Source organism: Eretmochelys imbricata, chromosome 26 (assembly GCF_965152235.1).
Source record: "Eretmochelys imbricata isolate rEreImb1 chromosome 26, rEreImb1.hap1, whole genome shotgun sequence".
NCBI classification, from domain to species: Eukaryota; Metazoa; Chordata; order Testudines; family Cheloniidae; genus Eretmochelys; species Eretmochelys imbricata.
The window spans coordinates 15,426,412-15,441,930 of NC_135597.1; the positions used below are offsets into that span (position 1 = coordinate 15,426,412).

Genomic DNA, 15,519 nt, shown 5'->3' on the forward strand with positions numbered 1-15,519 from the left:
GACCGTGGGCGTTACAGCAGCTGATAAAGCTACAGCAGCTCTAACAGCACCAGCGAAAACCAGCAGGACTAGCCTGAGCCGGGGGCCTGGTTGGCAAATTGTCCCTTTTTTCACATACCCCCTCCCAAGTACAATCTTCATGAAACTGCTTCCTGCTCTGTTGTTTACAGTCACCGACAGCCGGGCCCATGAACCTACAGCCAGTGCAGGGAGCCTCTAAAAGAGGTGTATTCACCATCCTGTGTTTGTGGGGGTCGAATGGAAATTCAGCTTTACGCTCAGTGCAGATGAGCAGCCACAAGTGCTGTAGAGCTACTAAAAGGTTGGCCAGACACTTTTGAGAAAAAGTGCCTCGGGGGGATGGCATCTTCCCCAGCCAGGAGATCGGACGAACTGCCTGCCGTGAGCAGAGGGCACCATGGAGGCCTGTTCGGACTCCCATGGGAAGTTGTCATGTGGGAGCCAAGTCACGTGAGGAAAGAGGGCAGCCGAGAGAAACCTTTTGAACCCTTCGCAGGAGGGCAGGCTGGTGGCGCTCGGTCCCACAGAGCCACTGGAAGCAGCAGCCAACGCCAGAGAGGAATGGAGGGGCCTGGATTGGCCTTGGCTGCCAACACTGGCACGGGAAGGATGTTAAAAAACAAACAAACAAACCCCAGCAATCATCAATGTGGGGTAATAGAGAGTGAAGAGGGGACGTGAAGGGCTGTAATCTCACCCTGGCCAGCCAGTGTGAATCCAAAGCTTTATTTGTCAGGCACATTTCCCCATACAGCAAGCTGGAGCCTTCACCCACTACACCAAGCCAGGGGAGCAGAGGGGCTGACCCTCGGCGGTGGGTTTCTGAAGCAGCTGAACCTTGGGGGCGTTTCACATGTGCGGTTGGTGTGCAGAGGCTGCTGTGGGTTTATCTCTACAGCAAAGCTCGGAGTGGGGGGAGTTTGCGTCTTCGGATGTGGGAGCCAAGCCAGCGTGTGGTTCTTGCTGAGACTCTGCTGCCGTGAGACTCTTCTCTTGTACAGCAGGCAGCCCCCCCGGCTCCCTTCTGCCCCAGTGCCCCGTGGCCAGCGGGCTCTCAGTGGCACTGGGGCAAGGAATAGAGTGTGCTGTGTTTTAACTCTTCCCCCCCCGGCCTCAGCCAATGGATGTAATGCCTCAAAATCTTGGAGCCAAAGTTTTGCAGGGGCCACGTCCCTCGGAGGCTGCTCCCTTTGTGAAGGGAGGGGAGGAGGAGGCAGCTGCATCGCACCCGGGCCCCTTGCTGGCCCAGGGGTGCAGGAGCAGAGCGGTTAGAATATGCTTCCTGCAGGTGCATGAAATACTGTGTCATGCTCCCAGTGCAGGATGGGATCTGCCCAGCCCCGGGGTGGGGGGCGTCTCCTCCCTGCAGCAGCCGTGTCCCTCATGGGGGGGCATGTTAAGGGCACAGTTGGGCTGGTGTTGCTGGCAGTGGGAGTTGTAAGTGGACAGGCTGTGGGGCAGCTCCCCCTTTCTGAGGAGCACTCGGCGGTGGCCCAGGAGGGACAGAAGCTTGGCAAGATTCAGAGCTTGGCCACTTCTCCTCTCCCACCCCTGTCTACGGTGCAGTCCAGCCCTAGCGCCAGCTGCAGGTCTCCCAGGACCAGGGCCCTGCACAGCGACTGCCTAAGTTGCTCGCAAATGGGGTCTCAGCACGTAGCTGGATCTCAGCAGGGATTCAGGCCATGGCTGCCTGGGAGATGTATCACGTGCCAAACGCTGCCTTGGACCCCCTTTATAGGCATGTGAGGGAGCTGCCCGGTGGGGCTGGCCTAGCCTGGCAATTCTAGCCAGGGGCCTTGGAGGTCTGACATTGGCTCCGGCTCTGCACAGGAATCTCAGCGACGCAGCTCAGCCCAGCTGCTCGCCCTGGCCCTAGCTGGCTAGTTACGAAGGCAGGTGTCTCCCCAGCAAGGAGGCCACTTGGGGATCTCTCCAAGCTGTTGTGAGCCAGCCCAAGGCCTAACCCAACAGCCCTGGAGCCGCAGGCATCACTCTTGGTGCACGCACCCTGGGGCAGAGCATGGGCATGGGACAGCAGCACTGAGGAGGTAGCCAAGGCTGGCCGGAGAGAGGGGTGGCAGAGGGGAAGAAATCGCTCTCGAGGGGGTGAGACTGAAAGTGGAGGCTGCCCTTGGTGGAGGAGGGGGATTGGCTGGGCTGGGGGCGCAGGCAGGGGAGAGTTGGCTCAGCAGCCTGGCGTGTCTCCGGCTATGCCCAGCCATGGGCCTGGCAGTGCTGCACAGCCTGGAAGGGAACGGGGAGAGGAGAAGTTAGAGCCAGACAGGGTCCCCTCCCGCTCATGTTCCAGCTGGGGTGACCTGCCCAGGCAGGAGGAATCTGGGCCCCAGTGCTGATGGGAAAGGGACCCCCATGCCTCACGATGGACCTGGAGCAGGGCTTGTGTCCCCTGCCCGCCTGGAGGGTGGGGAGCTGGGGTGGAAAGGGGCCTCTTAGGGGATTGAGGGGAGGCAAAGCTGAGTGTGCATCTGCTGGGCCCTTGCCCGTCTCCACCTCCCCTGGCACGGTACTCACCTGGCACTGCTTGGCAGCCTCCAGGCTGGAGCACCAGTAGGCTGGTCCCTGCGTGCAGCCCTCGGCTCCGGGAGCAGGGCCCGTCCCAGCCTTGCACGCGCCCAATTCCTGTGTGCAGGTGGCAGAGAAAGCACAAGGCCCGTCAGCCTCGGGAGCAGGGCGGGGGCAGCTCGCCTCTGAGTGGCGATGGAGGGAGCTGGGGAGGGGAGCCCGGCTGGGGGCCGCGGTAGCTCAGATAGTCTCCCAGGATTTTCCTTTCAGGTCCCGGTGCCATCTGGCTGGGGCAAGGGGCCTGGATCCCTGGCTGGGGATGGGGGTGTTTGTGGCTACGACACGTCACCAGAAGGTGGCTCTTACCTGGCACATGCTCTGGGGGTCCCAGGCCTTTGGCAGCAAGGTCAGCAGCCGGGGCTGGTGCTGCTCGATGAAGCTCTTGCACTGGGGAGGGAGGAGGCGGGTTAGTATCTCCACCTGGTCTTCTGTCTGTGGAGCCCCAACTCCCTCCCCACTGATGCCCTCCTGCCCCCCGGGCCCTCCTTGCAGATCTCAGGGGCACGGCTGGCTTCACCTGTGAGGGTCTCGATCCTGCAGGGAGAGCCACGTGGGCCAGACCTCATGGCCCCAAGGGCGAGGCCTTTGGGACCCCGCCAGGCAGGGAGCTCAGACAGTAGCACAGCACGGACCCCATCTTCCCAGAGAGCCCCTCGTGTAGACCCTCCAGCCCCGCTCTGCCTGCCAGGATCCCCACTCATCATGTCACGTCCCCCGGCAGTGACCACCATGTCCATGGAAACAGGACATTGGGGAGGAGCTGGGAACTAGGAGCCAGTTGGGGAGGGCACCCGATGCCCCTTGGCCTCATCCCTCCTGCATCACCGCCAGCAGCCTTGGCACCCACCTCCTGCCAGCCCAGGTGGGCACCGCTGCAGGCCCCAAGCAGAGCTGCCTCCACGTCTGCCGCAGTGCTGTTCACCTGCACGGTCGACTTCGCCAGGCCCGTGACAGTGACGCAGGCCTGGCACTCGGTGCTCTGGGCAAGGAGCGGCACCAGGGGCGGCTCTGCAGGGGCAACAGGGAGCAACGTGAGAGACACAAAGGCTGGGGCAGCATGGCAGCAGCCAGGGGCAGGTGTGAAACACACACGAGCTGCAGGGAACGTCTCCCCCAGTGCCCTGGTCTTGCCCCCGTGGGCCATCACAGCCCAGGACCAAGGCAGCCTGGCCAGGACAGCATTAAAATACAATTTATTTATAACCTTCCCCCATCCCAGCATGCCTTGGTGCCACAGACTCCACCTCCCGGCATCGTTTCAGGCTACAAATCCCAGAATGCCTCAGTTCTGGGCTGCAGCCATGATGGCCTAGTACTGGGTCGGGGAATTGCCGTTCAAGGGCCAGCACACCCTGCTCTCTAGCGTGTCTACACTGCAATGTAAGCCCATAGCTTGAACCTGGGCTCAAGCCTAACCCTCCTTGTGTCTACACTGCAGTTGTGCTAACCCAGGGCCAGATCCCGGGACGCTGCAGGGCTGGCAGGTCCGAGCTCGGGTTAAGCTGGTGGGTCTGCGCACTGCAGTGTGGATACCAAAGCCCCAGGTTCAAGCACGGGTCTGAAAATCCTTAACCTAGGGTTAAAATGCAGTGTAGACGCTCCAACCCCCAAGCCCAGGAGCAGCAGAGCAGGGCCAGGACTCACCCGGGCCGCAGTTCTCCCCCGTGGCGCACATGAGGAGCATCCCACAGATCAGCCGTGGGCCCACTTTGTCCAGGATCAGGTCCAGCACAGTGGTGGTGTATTTCTCCATCAGGCCCTGGCACGTGCCACCAATGGTGCCCGGCAAGAGATGGCAGAGCTGTGACATGGACTTGGCGATGGCCCCCTGGGGGAAGGGCAGACGGCCTGAGTCAGTGCCCCCCCTCGACTCTCTCACCCCTTGCCCCCTTAGTGATGTCCCCTTCCCCCCAGGCCAGCTTCTGTGGCAGGAGTGGCTGCAGCAAGGCCCTGGGTAGACCTGTTGTTTTTTTGCTGGACATTTTGGAAAATTCCAGGTTTTTCCCCAAAAGATCCTGCCATTTTTTTCATTTTGTGGATGAAAAAACTCCCCAATTTTTTTTTAAGTTAAAATGATTTTGATATCGAATTTCAAGGGTTAGATCAAATGTTTCCATTTTTAAAAGCCAAAGGACTTTGACCAAAACCCAGAGATTTTTACCCAAAATTTTTTTTTACTGAAAATGGTTGTTTTTCATAGAAAAAAATCAGGAAAATTCCATTTCTTTTTGGACAGAAAAGCCATTATTTGACTACCCATGTCACCCTCTGGGTGGTCTGCCCCACTGCCCTGGCCTGTGCCCACTGGGCACAGATGCCAGCTGCAGCTGCCACTGCAGGAGGCAATTTAGTCTGCACAGGTGTTTCTCTGCAGTGTGGTGCCAGAGGCCACGAGCATGGATGCCTGGCACCATGTAAACAGCTGAGATGAACCATGAGCAGGGCACGAGGGCTGATAGCTCAGATTTACCCTGGGCATTGCTCTTCTGGGCAGAGCGGAACCTCTGCTGCACAGGAATTGCCACAGGACATTGGCAGTTCCAGGCTCACAGGCTGGGGGCCTAAAATGTCCTTCAAGCTGACTGGGAATTTTCTTCTGAATTTAGTTTCCAACCAAAAATGCCGTTTCTGCAAACAATTGAAATTTTCCTCATGAAAAACTCCAACCAAAGGGTTTGGTTTTGAGTCAGTTTGATGTTAAACTGCATCTGCCTGTGGTGCCTCATGGGAGTTGTAGTTCTCCCCTACTTGGACTACATCTCCCATGATGCACAATGGTGTGCCGGCTAACCAAGCCATGTAGTGCATCATGGGAGATGTAGTTTGGCTAGTGAGTCCAGCCCCTAGGGGAGAGCGTGGGCAGGGGACATGAGGCACCATGGCACCCTGGGAAGACACAGTTTGGTGTCAGTGTTGAACCGACTCCAAACGAAACACGTTTGGAGATTTTCCCATAGAAACACTTTGATTTTTTGTCCCAATTTGGGAGCAAAACAAAGGCTGAACTCCCTCAGGTCCTGATTCCTGCTCCCTCCTCTCCAGTTCAAGGACGCCTAGGGTTATTGTCCCCATGCGGACACCCCCACTGCCCTAACGAACTGGCATTGCCCGTTGCCAGCCCCTCATGCTCCCCCTTGGCTCAGCCAGCCAAGCCAGGCTCCGAATTCCAGTCACTCTCGGTTCTGCCCTGGGGGCAGCCCCATCTCTGAAGGTGACCAATGGCACCTCTTGCCCAGCACGGGGAGGGTCCAGCTCTCCCGGGCCTGTGTTGGGATGCAGGGGACCCAGAGGAGCCGTGGAGCGAGCAGGGCTGCTCCCCGAGTCGTTTTTTCAGAGCTAAAATGCACTTTAGTTTCCTCAGGCATTTCCCACATGGCAGAGCGAGTGTCCCCCACGCCCTGCCCTGGGAGCTCAGCCCTGGGCATCTCCCTCTGGGCTGCCAGCACCTGTACCATCCACTGCCGGACGGACTGAGACCTGCCTAGCTCATTTCACAGCCTCCCGTTTGCTGCCATCCTGGGCAGGACTGGAGCTGGTGGCCAGCTTTGGGGTCTCTCCCGTGATGCCCCGGGGGCGCAAATGGTGGGCACAGCACCTTGGGGATGGTGGACTCTATCCGGCCGACGAAGGAGCGGCACATCCAGCACAGCGGAAGCGGGAATGGCAGGTCCTTGCTGGGGCCTCCCTTGGGAAAAGAGAACAGGGTCAGCTCCAGCAGCCGGGGCAGAGAGTGGGGCTGGCATCTAGACTGTTCTCAGTGGTGGCAGATGACAGAACAAGGAGTAATGGTCTCAAGTTGCAAAGGGGAAGGTTTAGGTTGGATATTAGGAAAAACTTTTTTACTAGGAGGGTGGTGAAACACTGGAATGCGTTACCTAGGGAGGTGGTGGAATCTCCTTCCTTAGAGGTTTTTAAGGTCAGGCTTGACAAAGCCCTGGCTGGGATGATTTAGTTGGGGATTGGTCCTGCTTTGAGCAGGGGGTTGGACTAGATGACCTCCTGAGGTCCCTTCCAGCCCTGATAGTCTATGATTCTATGATTCTTTGAAATGAAGATGACTTTGCTTTGGAAAAATCCAGTGTAGATAGCTTAAAGGAGGCTTCATTAATTGATATTGGAAGTGAACAGTTTGTGTCTCAGGTCAAAAGGAGGGCTGGATTCCTGGCTTTACACAGCAGAGCAACCTTGTGAATAGACCCATAGACACTTTGGACACATCAGGTGATTTCTTAGTAAGCTCTAATGCATCTGATGCCTTGTGGATGCAGAAATTGGTAGCTTAAAAGCAGGAGAACTGTAGTTTGGACATAATGATAGAAAATGGTTGTGTCTCTATAAGGCACATTGTCCATGCAAATTACCTAGCTGACAAGGGAGGAACAAAGTTGCTCACAGTGGCTGGCAATAAGAGCATAGCTGGCGAGCCCATAGACTAAGGTATACCAGAAAGCTCAAATTTCAACCGTCTACAAAGGGAAAAGAAGGAAGGCAAGCTGACCCTTGAAAGGCAAAGTGCCCTTACAGACTTGCCTCACTCATCTCTAAAATACCGAAGCCCCGAGGACGTGGTTAAACTAAGTGTCTATGTTAAGAAAAACCCTGAGGTAAAGGAAAATCTACAAAGGTTCAAAAGGGATATTGAACATGCTGACCTAAAGAATGATTTAGCTAAACAAAAGGCTTGGCATGACAAAAATGACTGTGATTGTACACTTGAGATAGATTTGATGTTAATATTCATGCTAATGTTAACTCTTGTAACTAGTTCACAGCTGATGCCAAAAACATGACTTATGGAAAAAATCCTCAAACGTGTTAAGAGTGGTACATGAAAACACACTATGTAATCGAAACCCTTATGAGTATGCTGTTTGAGTCAATAAGAACGCACTTTGTATTAGAAAGCCTAATAATGCTGAGGTTTCACAGCTAACGCCTATGTACAATCCTAAAACTTTCCACAGCAGAAAAACCATTACAAGCTTGGACTGCTGTGCAAAAAGGGAAACTGAGGTACAACAACTCACCGCCTTCGTGGCTAAATGTCAAAGTCAGTGCTCTCTGAAAAACATTGATGTCTATAAAAAGAAAAGGAGTACTTGTGGCACCTTAGAGACTAACCAATTTATTTGAGCATCAGCTTTCGTGAGCTACAGCTCACTTCATCGATAAAGTGAGCTGTAGCTCACGAAAGCTCATGCTCAAATAAATTGGTTAGTCTCTAAGGTGCCACAAGTACTCCTTTTCTTTTTGCGAATACAGACTAACACGGCTGTTACTCTGAAACCTGTCATTGATGTCTATGTTAACACATAGGCTCAACCCTGAAATCACTAGAGTGTTTGACAGAGTATGGACTAAATTGTCAACTTGGGCCAAAGGATGCACATTGGCCTTACAAAGAATTCAATATAAACACAGCTCATATCAATATTGGGAGGTCCTTAAGGTGTACCCAGGAGCTCCAAATACTTCCGTCTACACAAATCTCACGTTGAGGGTGTGATGCATGGCCAGAAAGGGTTAAGCATCCTGCAGGATAAATGACCCAAATTCAAACTTTAGAGACATGTTCGAAAAGTATGTGAATGGTAATTAGGGCCATTCCATGTTAGATAGGCCAGAACTTTGAAATGCAAACCTATATTGTTAAAGAATTAGAGGTGATACTAATTGTATGAGAGTACTCATATCTTGTTAAATGTTAGTCATGTAAACAGACAGTCCCTGTCTATCACAAACTTTATAGAGACATATAGACAATGACATTATTTCACCCAAGATTCATCTAAATGTTAATATTCCCTTTTGATCTCTGAATCAATAGCTATAGTGACAAACTGCCTAATGGATAAATTGCCTTATGTTAATCCATGTAGCTAATTACCAGTGATGCTTAGGAAATAGGTCTACTTCAAAGTCTCCATGATTGTCTATTGTTCGCCTAGGGACTCCGAGCTGTCAAGAGAAGGCCTGGAACTGTATAAAGACCCTAGGGTCCTGATTCTTTTTATCTCAGATCTGCTTGATGCTTCATGCAGGGGCAGTTTAAGTCATAAGACTGAGCTCTCCAATCCCGCCTGGATCACCCTGAATATGGACATTGGACTATAACCTATGGACTAATTCTGAAAGAACATTTTGGAACTACAAAGCTCACCATCTCTGCTATGAATCTGATCTCAGAACTGTACTCATGTCTGTATGCGTATTGATCTTTTAACCAACAATCTCTTAATAAATTTTAGTTTAGTTAATAAGAACTGACTGTAGCATGTATTTGGGTAAGATCTGGAATATTCATTAACTGGGAGGTGATGTGTCCGATCCTTTGGGATTGGTAGAACTTTCTTATATAATGAATAAGATTTCCCGTAACCCTCATCAGCTTTGACTTGGGTGTCTGGGTGGAGGCCTGAGGCTGGGTGGCTTTGAGGGAACTGTGTGTTGGCTTCTGGGTGACCAGGGAGGTGCTACAGAAGCTGGTTTGGGCTGGCTGGGTAAATCTAAGTTTTGGAATATCCACCAGCTTTGGGGATTGTCTGCCCCATTCTTTGCAGTTTACCCTAAGTGAATAACTTCAGTGTGGCTCCCCGGGACCTCTGTTACATGCCCCAGGGCAGGCATTGAACCTGAGAATCTAATTGCCCAAGCCTCTGGTTGACCTAAAGGACCCAGCTCTATGAGCTCAAGGCTAGGTAGCTTCCCTGCTGTCCCTCAGAGTGATGGGCTCAGGCTCTAAGCAGGCTCAGGCAGCCAGACTGCGCCGGGAGGGTTTCCTTGTCAGTCATCGGGGGTTGTCAGGGAAGCTGGGATACAGGAGCCCGATTCCATGATGCAGGGATGGGCTTGGTGTCAGTCTGTGTGGTGTCATGCGACACCCAGGGTGAGGGGGGGACGTATGGGCACCTAGGCCTGGCGCTGGCCCTCTGTGTGGGGGGAGCTGCCCCCAGAATTCAGCACATCAGCCCTGCTAAAGTAGGTAGCGGGACCCCACATGGCAGCAGGATCGGGCCCAGCCGGGGTGGAGGTGCCTGTACCTGGGTCTGACCATCTGGAAGGTCCAGGTGGAGACCTTGCAGCAGCTGGAGAACACACTTGTCCGAGCTCTTGTCCTGCGACGGGTCCGTGGGACACAGGCCCAGCTTGCCGCAGATGGAGGCGGGTTTCTGAGGGGCAGAGCAGTGGTCAGTGACATGTGGGGGAGCGGAGGCGGGAGTGGAGGGGGACGTGGTTTTGTGCCTTGGGATCCACAAGTGATGCAATGGGGAGCCCCCTGCGTTCTGGCACTGCCCTGGCCCCTGGGGCCGGGAATTCCTCTGGAGGGGCGGATCCCCGTGGTGCAGGGGGCTGTGGGGTGTCTCTGCCTGCGCCCCCTGCCGGACCTGCCCAGTTCGGCTGCGCCCCGGTTCTGATCCGATCTGCCCCAGTGCTGCTCTCCTGTCTGCCAGGCAGGACTAGCAGGAGGAGAGACCCTGCACGACAGAGTGACCCCAGCCCATCATGAGGTGGGGTGACCAGCCAGCGCTGCCCAGCCCTTGTGCCCACGGCCACCGGCAGAGCAAGACTGGGGCTCAGTGGGTTGGGTTACCATCCCCTTGGCACAGCATCTGCCAGTGAGTCCAGGGCAGTCTCTGGTGCCTGCTGGGTCCAGCAAGGGATCGGGCAGCAGGACTGGCCTTGGCTGGGGAGTGAGGTCGAGTGGGGTAGAGCAGACAGGGCTGGGACTCCTGGGTTCTAGTCCTAGCCTCTGACCCGGACTCACTGGGACCCCGGGTAAATCCTCCTCGCTCTGTGCCTCAGTTTCCCCACCAGCCCATGTCCCAACTGTGTGGCTAGTGCTCCCTTGGGCTGCTAGCCCTTGGGGGTGGCTTTATTTCCTGGCATGGTGCCATCATGCGAGGGCAGCAGGGCCCCCCCATTATCTGATTGGCTCGGTGCTGAAAGTCTGGTGGCAATAGGGACCCTCCCCCACCCTGGGGAAGGGGCCAAGTGGGTCCCACTTACGATCTGCCCCTCCAGGCAGGTGATGAAGAGGGTGAAGTATGTGTCCACCACCTTCTGGCAGTGTGGCACCAGGATGCTCAGGGGCAGCAGGGTGCACTCATGGGTCAGGTACTTCTGGATGCTGTCCTGTGGGGGGAAGGAGGATGTGAGTGGGACAGAGCCTGGGCTGTGGCCAGCCCCCACCCCCCAGGCCTAGCAGAAACTAGCCCTGGCCCCCCATGGTACCTTGAAGGCTGAATCCTTGGCCATGCGAGTCAGGATGGTGATAATTTGCCCGCAGTCCGCGCACATGTCCTCCTGGTGGGGGAGAGACCACGTCAGGGGCTGAGTCTGAGGGGGCTGGGGTCAGGGCCCCTCTGTAGGGCCCCAGCTGCTCCTCTGGCTCACCCCACACCCGTCAGCAGGGCATGGCCTGGGACCAGCGTGCCCAGGGCACCCCCCCAGCGCCCCTGCCTCATGGCTGAGCCACCAGCCCCCTGGACCCTGCCTCATGGCTCCCACCAAGCCCATAGCCATGGCTCCTGCGGGGACCCCAGTGCTGCTCAGCTGCAGCCCCCCGAAACCAAGGGCCAGCTGTGGCCACCCCCCTTCCTGGGACCCGCGGTTCTGGCCCCACCCAGCTCTCTCCCTGCTGGCCTCCCGAGGGCTCCCTGGATGGGGCTGGGGCCAAGCCCTCTGGGGCTCGGGGACAGGCTGACTGCCCCTAGCCAGGCCCCCCCGCTGGCCCCGAACCCGGGACCTGTGGGTCTGATGGCACACACCTCTGCCTGAGCCGCTGCCCCCCGACTGGAAGGGACTGGCCCTCGCGGGGCCAGAGAGCAGCCCTGGCTGCCCCACTCCCCGGGCGGTCATCCCATCTGGGGCCTGGGGAGTACCAGCCAATGCTCAGCACAGGGGAGCTGCAGGGTCGCTGGCTGGTGCCCGGAGCCCAGGGCCTGGGGGTGCTGCTGGGGGCCTGTCTCCCTCCGCCCCAGCATCTCACACAGCCCGACCGTGGCAGCTTGCGGGGCATGGACGGGACCTGCCTTAGCAGCCTGGTTCCACCCGGCCCGGGCACAGCTCTGCACTGCACCGCACTGCACGGCCGTCGCCAGGCTCCGGCACCAGAACGTCGGGCCCTCGGCACAGCCCTGCTGGGCCAGCAGCCTCCCGGCCAGGGCTAGGAGCAAGAGAGGCCAAGGCCCGGTTAGTGACACGCAGCTGGGGCCTGGTCGGCACCAGGGACAGACAGCCTCCGTGCTGGGGCAGCCGTCCTCTCTCCAACGCCCCCTCCGTCCCCCCGTCCCTCCATCCTCGTCCCTCCATCCCTCCATCTGTCCCCCCATTCCTCCGTCCCTCCATCCATCCCCCCATTCCTCCGTCTCCCCTCCTCCAACCTTTTGTCTGTCCCTCCGTATGTCCCTCCCTCCCTCCATCCCATCCCTCCCCTCATCCCTCTCTCTATCTCCCCATCCCTCCATCCCTCCCTCCATCCATCCATCTCTCCATCCCTCCATCTGTCCCTCTGTTCATCCCGCCCTCCTTCTCTCCATCCATCCATCTGTCCCTCTCTCCGTCCCTCCCAACCCAGCGGTGATGAGCATGTTATCAGATCCAGTACAGAACAACACTGGATCCGGGGGACCTGTCCATCTGCCGGCTGGGGGCTCGATCTGACCCTCTGGGCTCTGGGACAGGGCATCAGAAATTCTCAGACCCCTCCTGCCCCATTTGCTCACACACCGGCGCCAAGAGGGACCCACCCCACTGAGTTGCCCTGGGGAGGGTCCCCTGCCCCTGTGTAGCCCAGACATGGACTCCCCACATGGGGTGTGGGGCTGCCCACGCAGGATGTGCCGTCAGCCCTTTGTTCCCCCTCCCTGTGTTTTGGGTGTTCGGAGGGGGAGCTGGGCGGGACCACAACCCATCCCCTGCCCCTCCATTCCTAGCCCCCTCCTCCCTCCAGGACACCAGTCACCAGGCCCAGGGGCGTCACCACTGGATCTGCCCAATTGCTCTTCCAGCCCAGCAGCAGCCAATGCTGGATACATTGGGGGAGGAGAAACCCCAATAATGCACCTCGTCGTTGGGCACAGCGCTAAGAATCCCTTCCTGACCCCTGTGCCCTGAAGCATGAGCTTGGATCCCCAGAACTGCCTGAGCTCCTGACGAAAGGCCCCGGCGGAGACCCAGTCCAAACAGCCAGGGCATGCGGGGTGGTGATCTGCCCCAGCTGGCAGTGTTCTCTGGCTCTGCATCTTCCACCAGCCTCTGCCGAATTCCCCACCCCCACAACAGCGTCAAAGACGGGACATGTTTCCAAAGGGGATGCTCCAATGTGGCTGAGCTGGCCGGTCCACACCCGCAAAGCCGACGCCAGCCACAGAATGGCAACTGGGCTGCGGGAAGTCATTGAAAGACTCTGTCAAAACCAGGTGACCAGGTCTGGCAGTCAGAGGTTTCTCTCCCCACAGCCAGATCAGCCTTCTAGAGGTTTCTGCATCTCAGGATCGCAAAGCACTTACCCAGGGTGGGCCAGCAGCATTAGCCCCTTTTACAGATGGGGAAACTGAGGTACAGCACGGGAAAGGGAAGTTACACAGAGTGAGCAGCACAGCTGGGATAGAACCCAGGAGTCCTGTCTCCCAGCCCCCCTGCTCAAATCATTAGACCCTACTCCCCTCTGAGGGCTGAGGAGAGAACCCAGGAGTCCGAGTCCTGTCCCCTGGACTCTTACACTGTGAGCTCTCCCATGGCTGGGCTGCACCTGCCCCTCCAGGCTCTATGTTTCCACTGAAGTCCCACGGTGTCCCAGTGGCACCCTGGCCCTGCACATGCGGCGGTGACGCAGGGGTTTGCCCCGGGTCCAAGGAGCAGCTCTGGCCCATTGTGGGGAGTGAAGGACTCTGTGGAAGGACCTCTCCTGCCTCCGCCCCATGCGCTGGGGAGGAGATCCAGGCCTGGAGGGCAGAGCTGACAGAACTGTCCCTGTCCCATCTCCCCCAGCCTGGGGCAGGAAGGTCCATGAGGTCCCATCTCATCACTCCCCCAGGGGCTGGGCTGGGTTCCCTACACCCCACTCCCCACGGCTCTCACATCTCAGCCCCCAGCCCTTGCCTTGTGAGAGGTCCCCCCGCCTCGCAGATGCCTCCATCAGGGGCTCCCTTCATGTCTCCATCGCTCCCCTCCCAGCCCAGGGCCATGCACCCTCCTGGCTGGATCCGTGGGGCCGATGCCCCACCCTGGTGCAGGGGTGGAGGGGGGCAGCCCAGTCCCCGTGGCTGTCCCTACCTGAACCTCCGCAGAGCAGGGCGAGCAGAAGGAGCTGGGACCCGGGCATGCTGAGCTCAAGCATTCGAGCACCCGCATCCCGCGCCCCATTTATAGCCATGCTGGGCAAGGGGGGCCCGGCCCGGCCAATGGGGCTGTGGCCAGGATCACCCTGGAGGAGCAGGGGTGGGGCTTGGATTAAACTCAGCAAAGTGAGTGGCTCAGAGGCAAAAGTATTTGGCTGGGCTCCAGCCCTGGTGCCCCACACTCCCGATCTGCAGCTCCTGCTATCCCAGCCCTGGCTCCCCGTCTCTGCCTGCCCCTTGGTAGGAGCCCTGTAAGGTGCCGTTTGCAGTCTGACTCAGCTTTCTGTCTGCGGTGAGCCGATGGGGGCTTGACCCCCATGTGACCTGGCCAAAATGCTCAGGGCTCAGTCTGTGGCTGAGCTCAGGCCTGGAATCCCCCCAAATGTGGGGTGTGTGACCCAGCCCCCGCGCCTTGTGCCTGTCCGAGGGCACATGGGGGGCACTTGGCATGGGGCTCCCTGTGTCAGAGCCCCGGGCTGCACAAGACCCCAGGGAGGTTGGGGCGTTTTGGACCGGGAGTGGGGGTTAGACCGAGCAGGGCCAGACCCCCAGCCCTAGATCAGGATCCAGCCCCACACCACTCGGAGGCTGGCCCAGCTGAGCAAACAGCCTGGGAGTGGCCCATTCACCACCAGGCTGGGCCAGGGGAGTCGCATGTTTGCCCCTTTGCTGAGGATTGGGGGCTGTTTGCAGGGGCGGGGAGTGAAATGAGGTCACTGTTTGGCAGGTACGAATCCCCACCAGCTCCGTATGCAGCCTGCCCCAGCCCCACGGCCCCATTCTACCTTCCCCCCCGGGCCCTGGCTGCCAGGCCCCTCGATTGTCCCGACGCACCCCCGGGCAGGACTGTGTCCCAGGCGGTCGGTGCCTGGCCCAGGGCACGTGCCCCCAGACCTGTGGGGAGGGCAGGCTGGTGCCATGGAGTCCTGGGCTCCTGCTGCCGCCACCCGCCCCGTGATGGGGGCCCAGGCCCCCGCCTGCCCCACCCGGGGTGTGTTGACATTGCCCCCGAGGGGCTCAGCTGTTTCGGCTGCGGGCGTTGGCCTCTCCCTGCACAAGGGCCCTCGGGGGCCGGTTCCCGGCAGCCAATGGCCCCAGGCCATGCCGGGGTGGGGGAGCCGCTCCCGATCCTGGGGGGGCCCCCGCCGGGTGACAGCGGGCAGCACAGATTGGGAGTGAGGGTCTGTCTGTGCCCAGCCCCCCACATACAGAATTGCCTTGAGACCCAGCTCCGGCCCCAGGGGCGACCCGCTGGCAGGAGTCAAGGCACCCCATTGCTCAGCCGGGCTGGATCGGAGACCCCAGGGCAGCGGGGAGTCTGAGCTGGCATAGGGCTGTGGTGGGGGGCCTGGGGCAGGCGTAGTGCATGGCAGGGGCAGTGGCGATAGCCCCCTGGGAACAGGGGGAAGGGGGCAGCCCCCAGGGGGAGGGGGAGGAGTAGAGCTAGGCTGTGTGTAGGGCCCCCCCCAGTTAGTTGCCTGGCAGCTGAGTGGCGAGACCTGCACCCGCAGGCTGGGGGTGCCTGGCACGAAGGGGAGCCGATTTGCATGCAGGCAGAAGCTTTACTGAAAGG

General features: G+C 58.4%; 1 protein-coding gene across 1 annotated transcript; it reads right to left on the bottom strand.

The window, feature by feature from the left end:
* Positions 1-2,229: 2,229 nt before the first annotated feature.
* Positions 2,230-13,981, bottom strand: SFTPB (surfactant protein B). The gene is made up of 11 exons (XM_077805944.1): positions 13,882-13,981; positions 11,637-11,770; positions 10,837-10,908; positions 10,612-10,737; positions 9,645-9,773; positions 6,200-6,289; positions 4,249-4,432; positions 3,452-3,612; positions 2,911-2,991; positions 2,554-2,661; positions 2,230-2,265 (listed from the first exon to the last, which is right to left on the bottom strand). Exons 1-11 carry the CDS (start codon positions 13,979-13,981, stop codon positions 2,230-2,232), a joined length of 1,221 nt encoding a protein of 406 aa, XP_077662070.1.
* Positions 13,982-15,519: the final 1,538 nt, after the last annotated feature.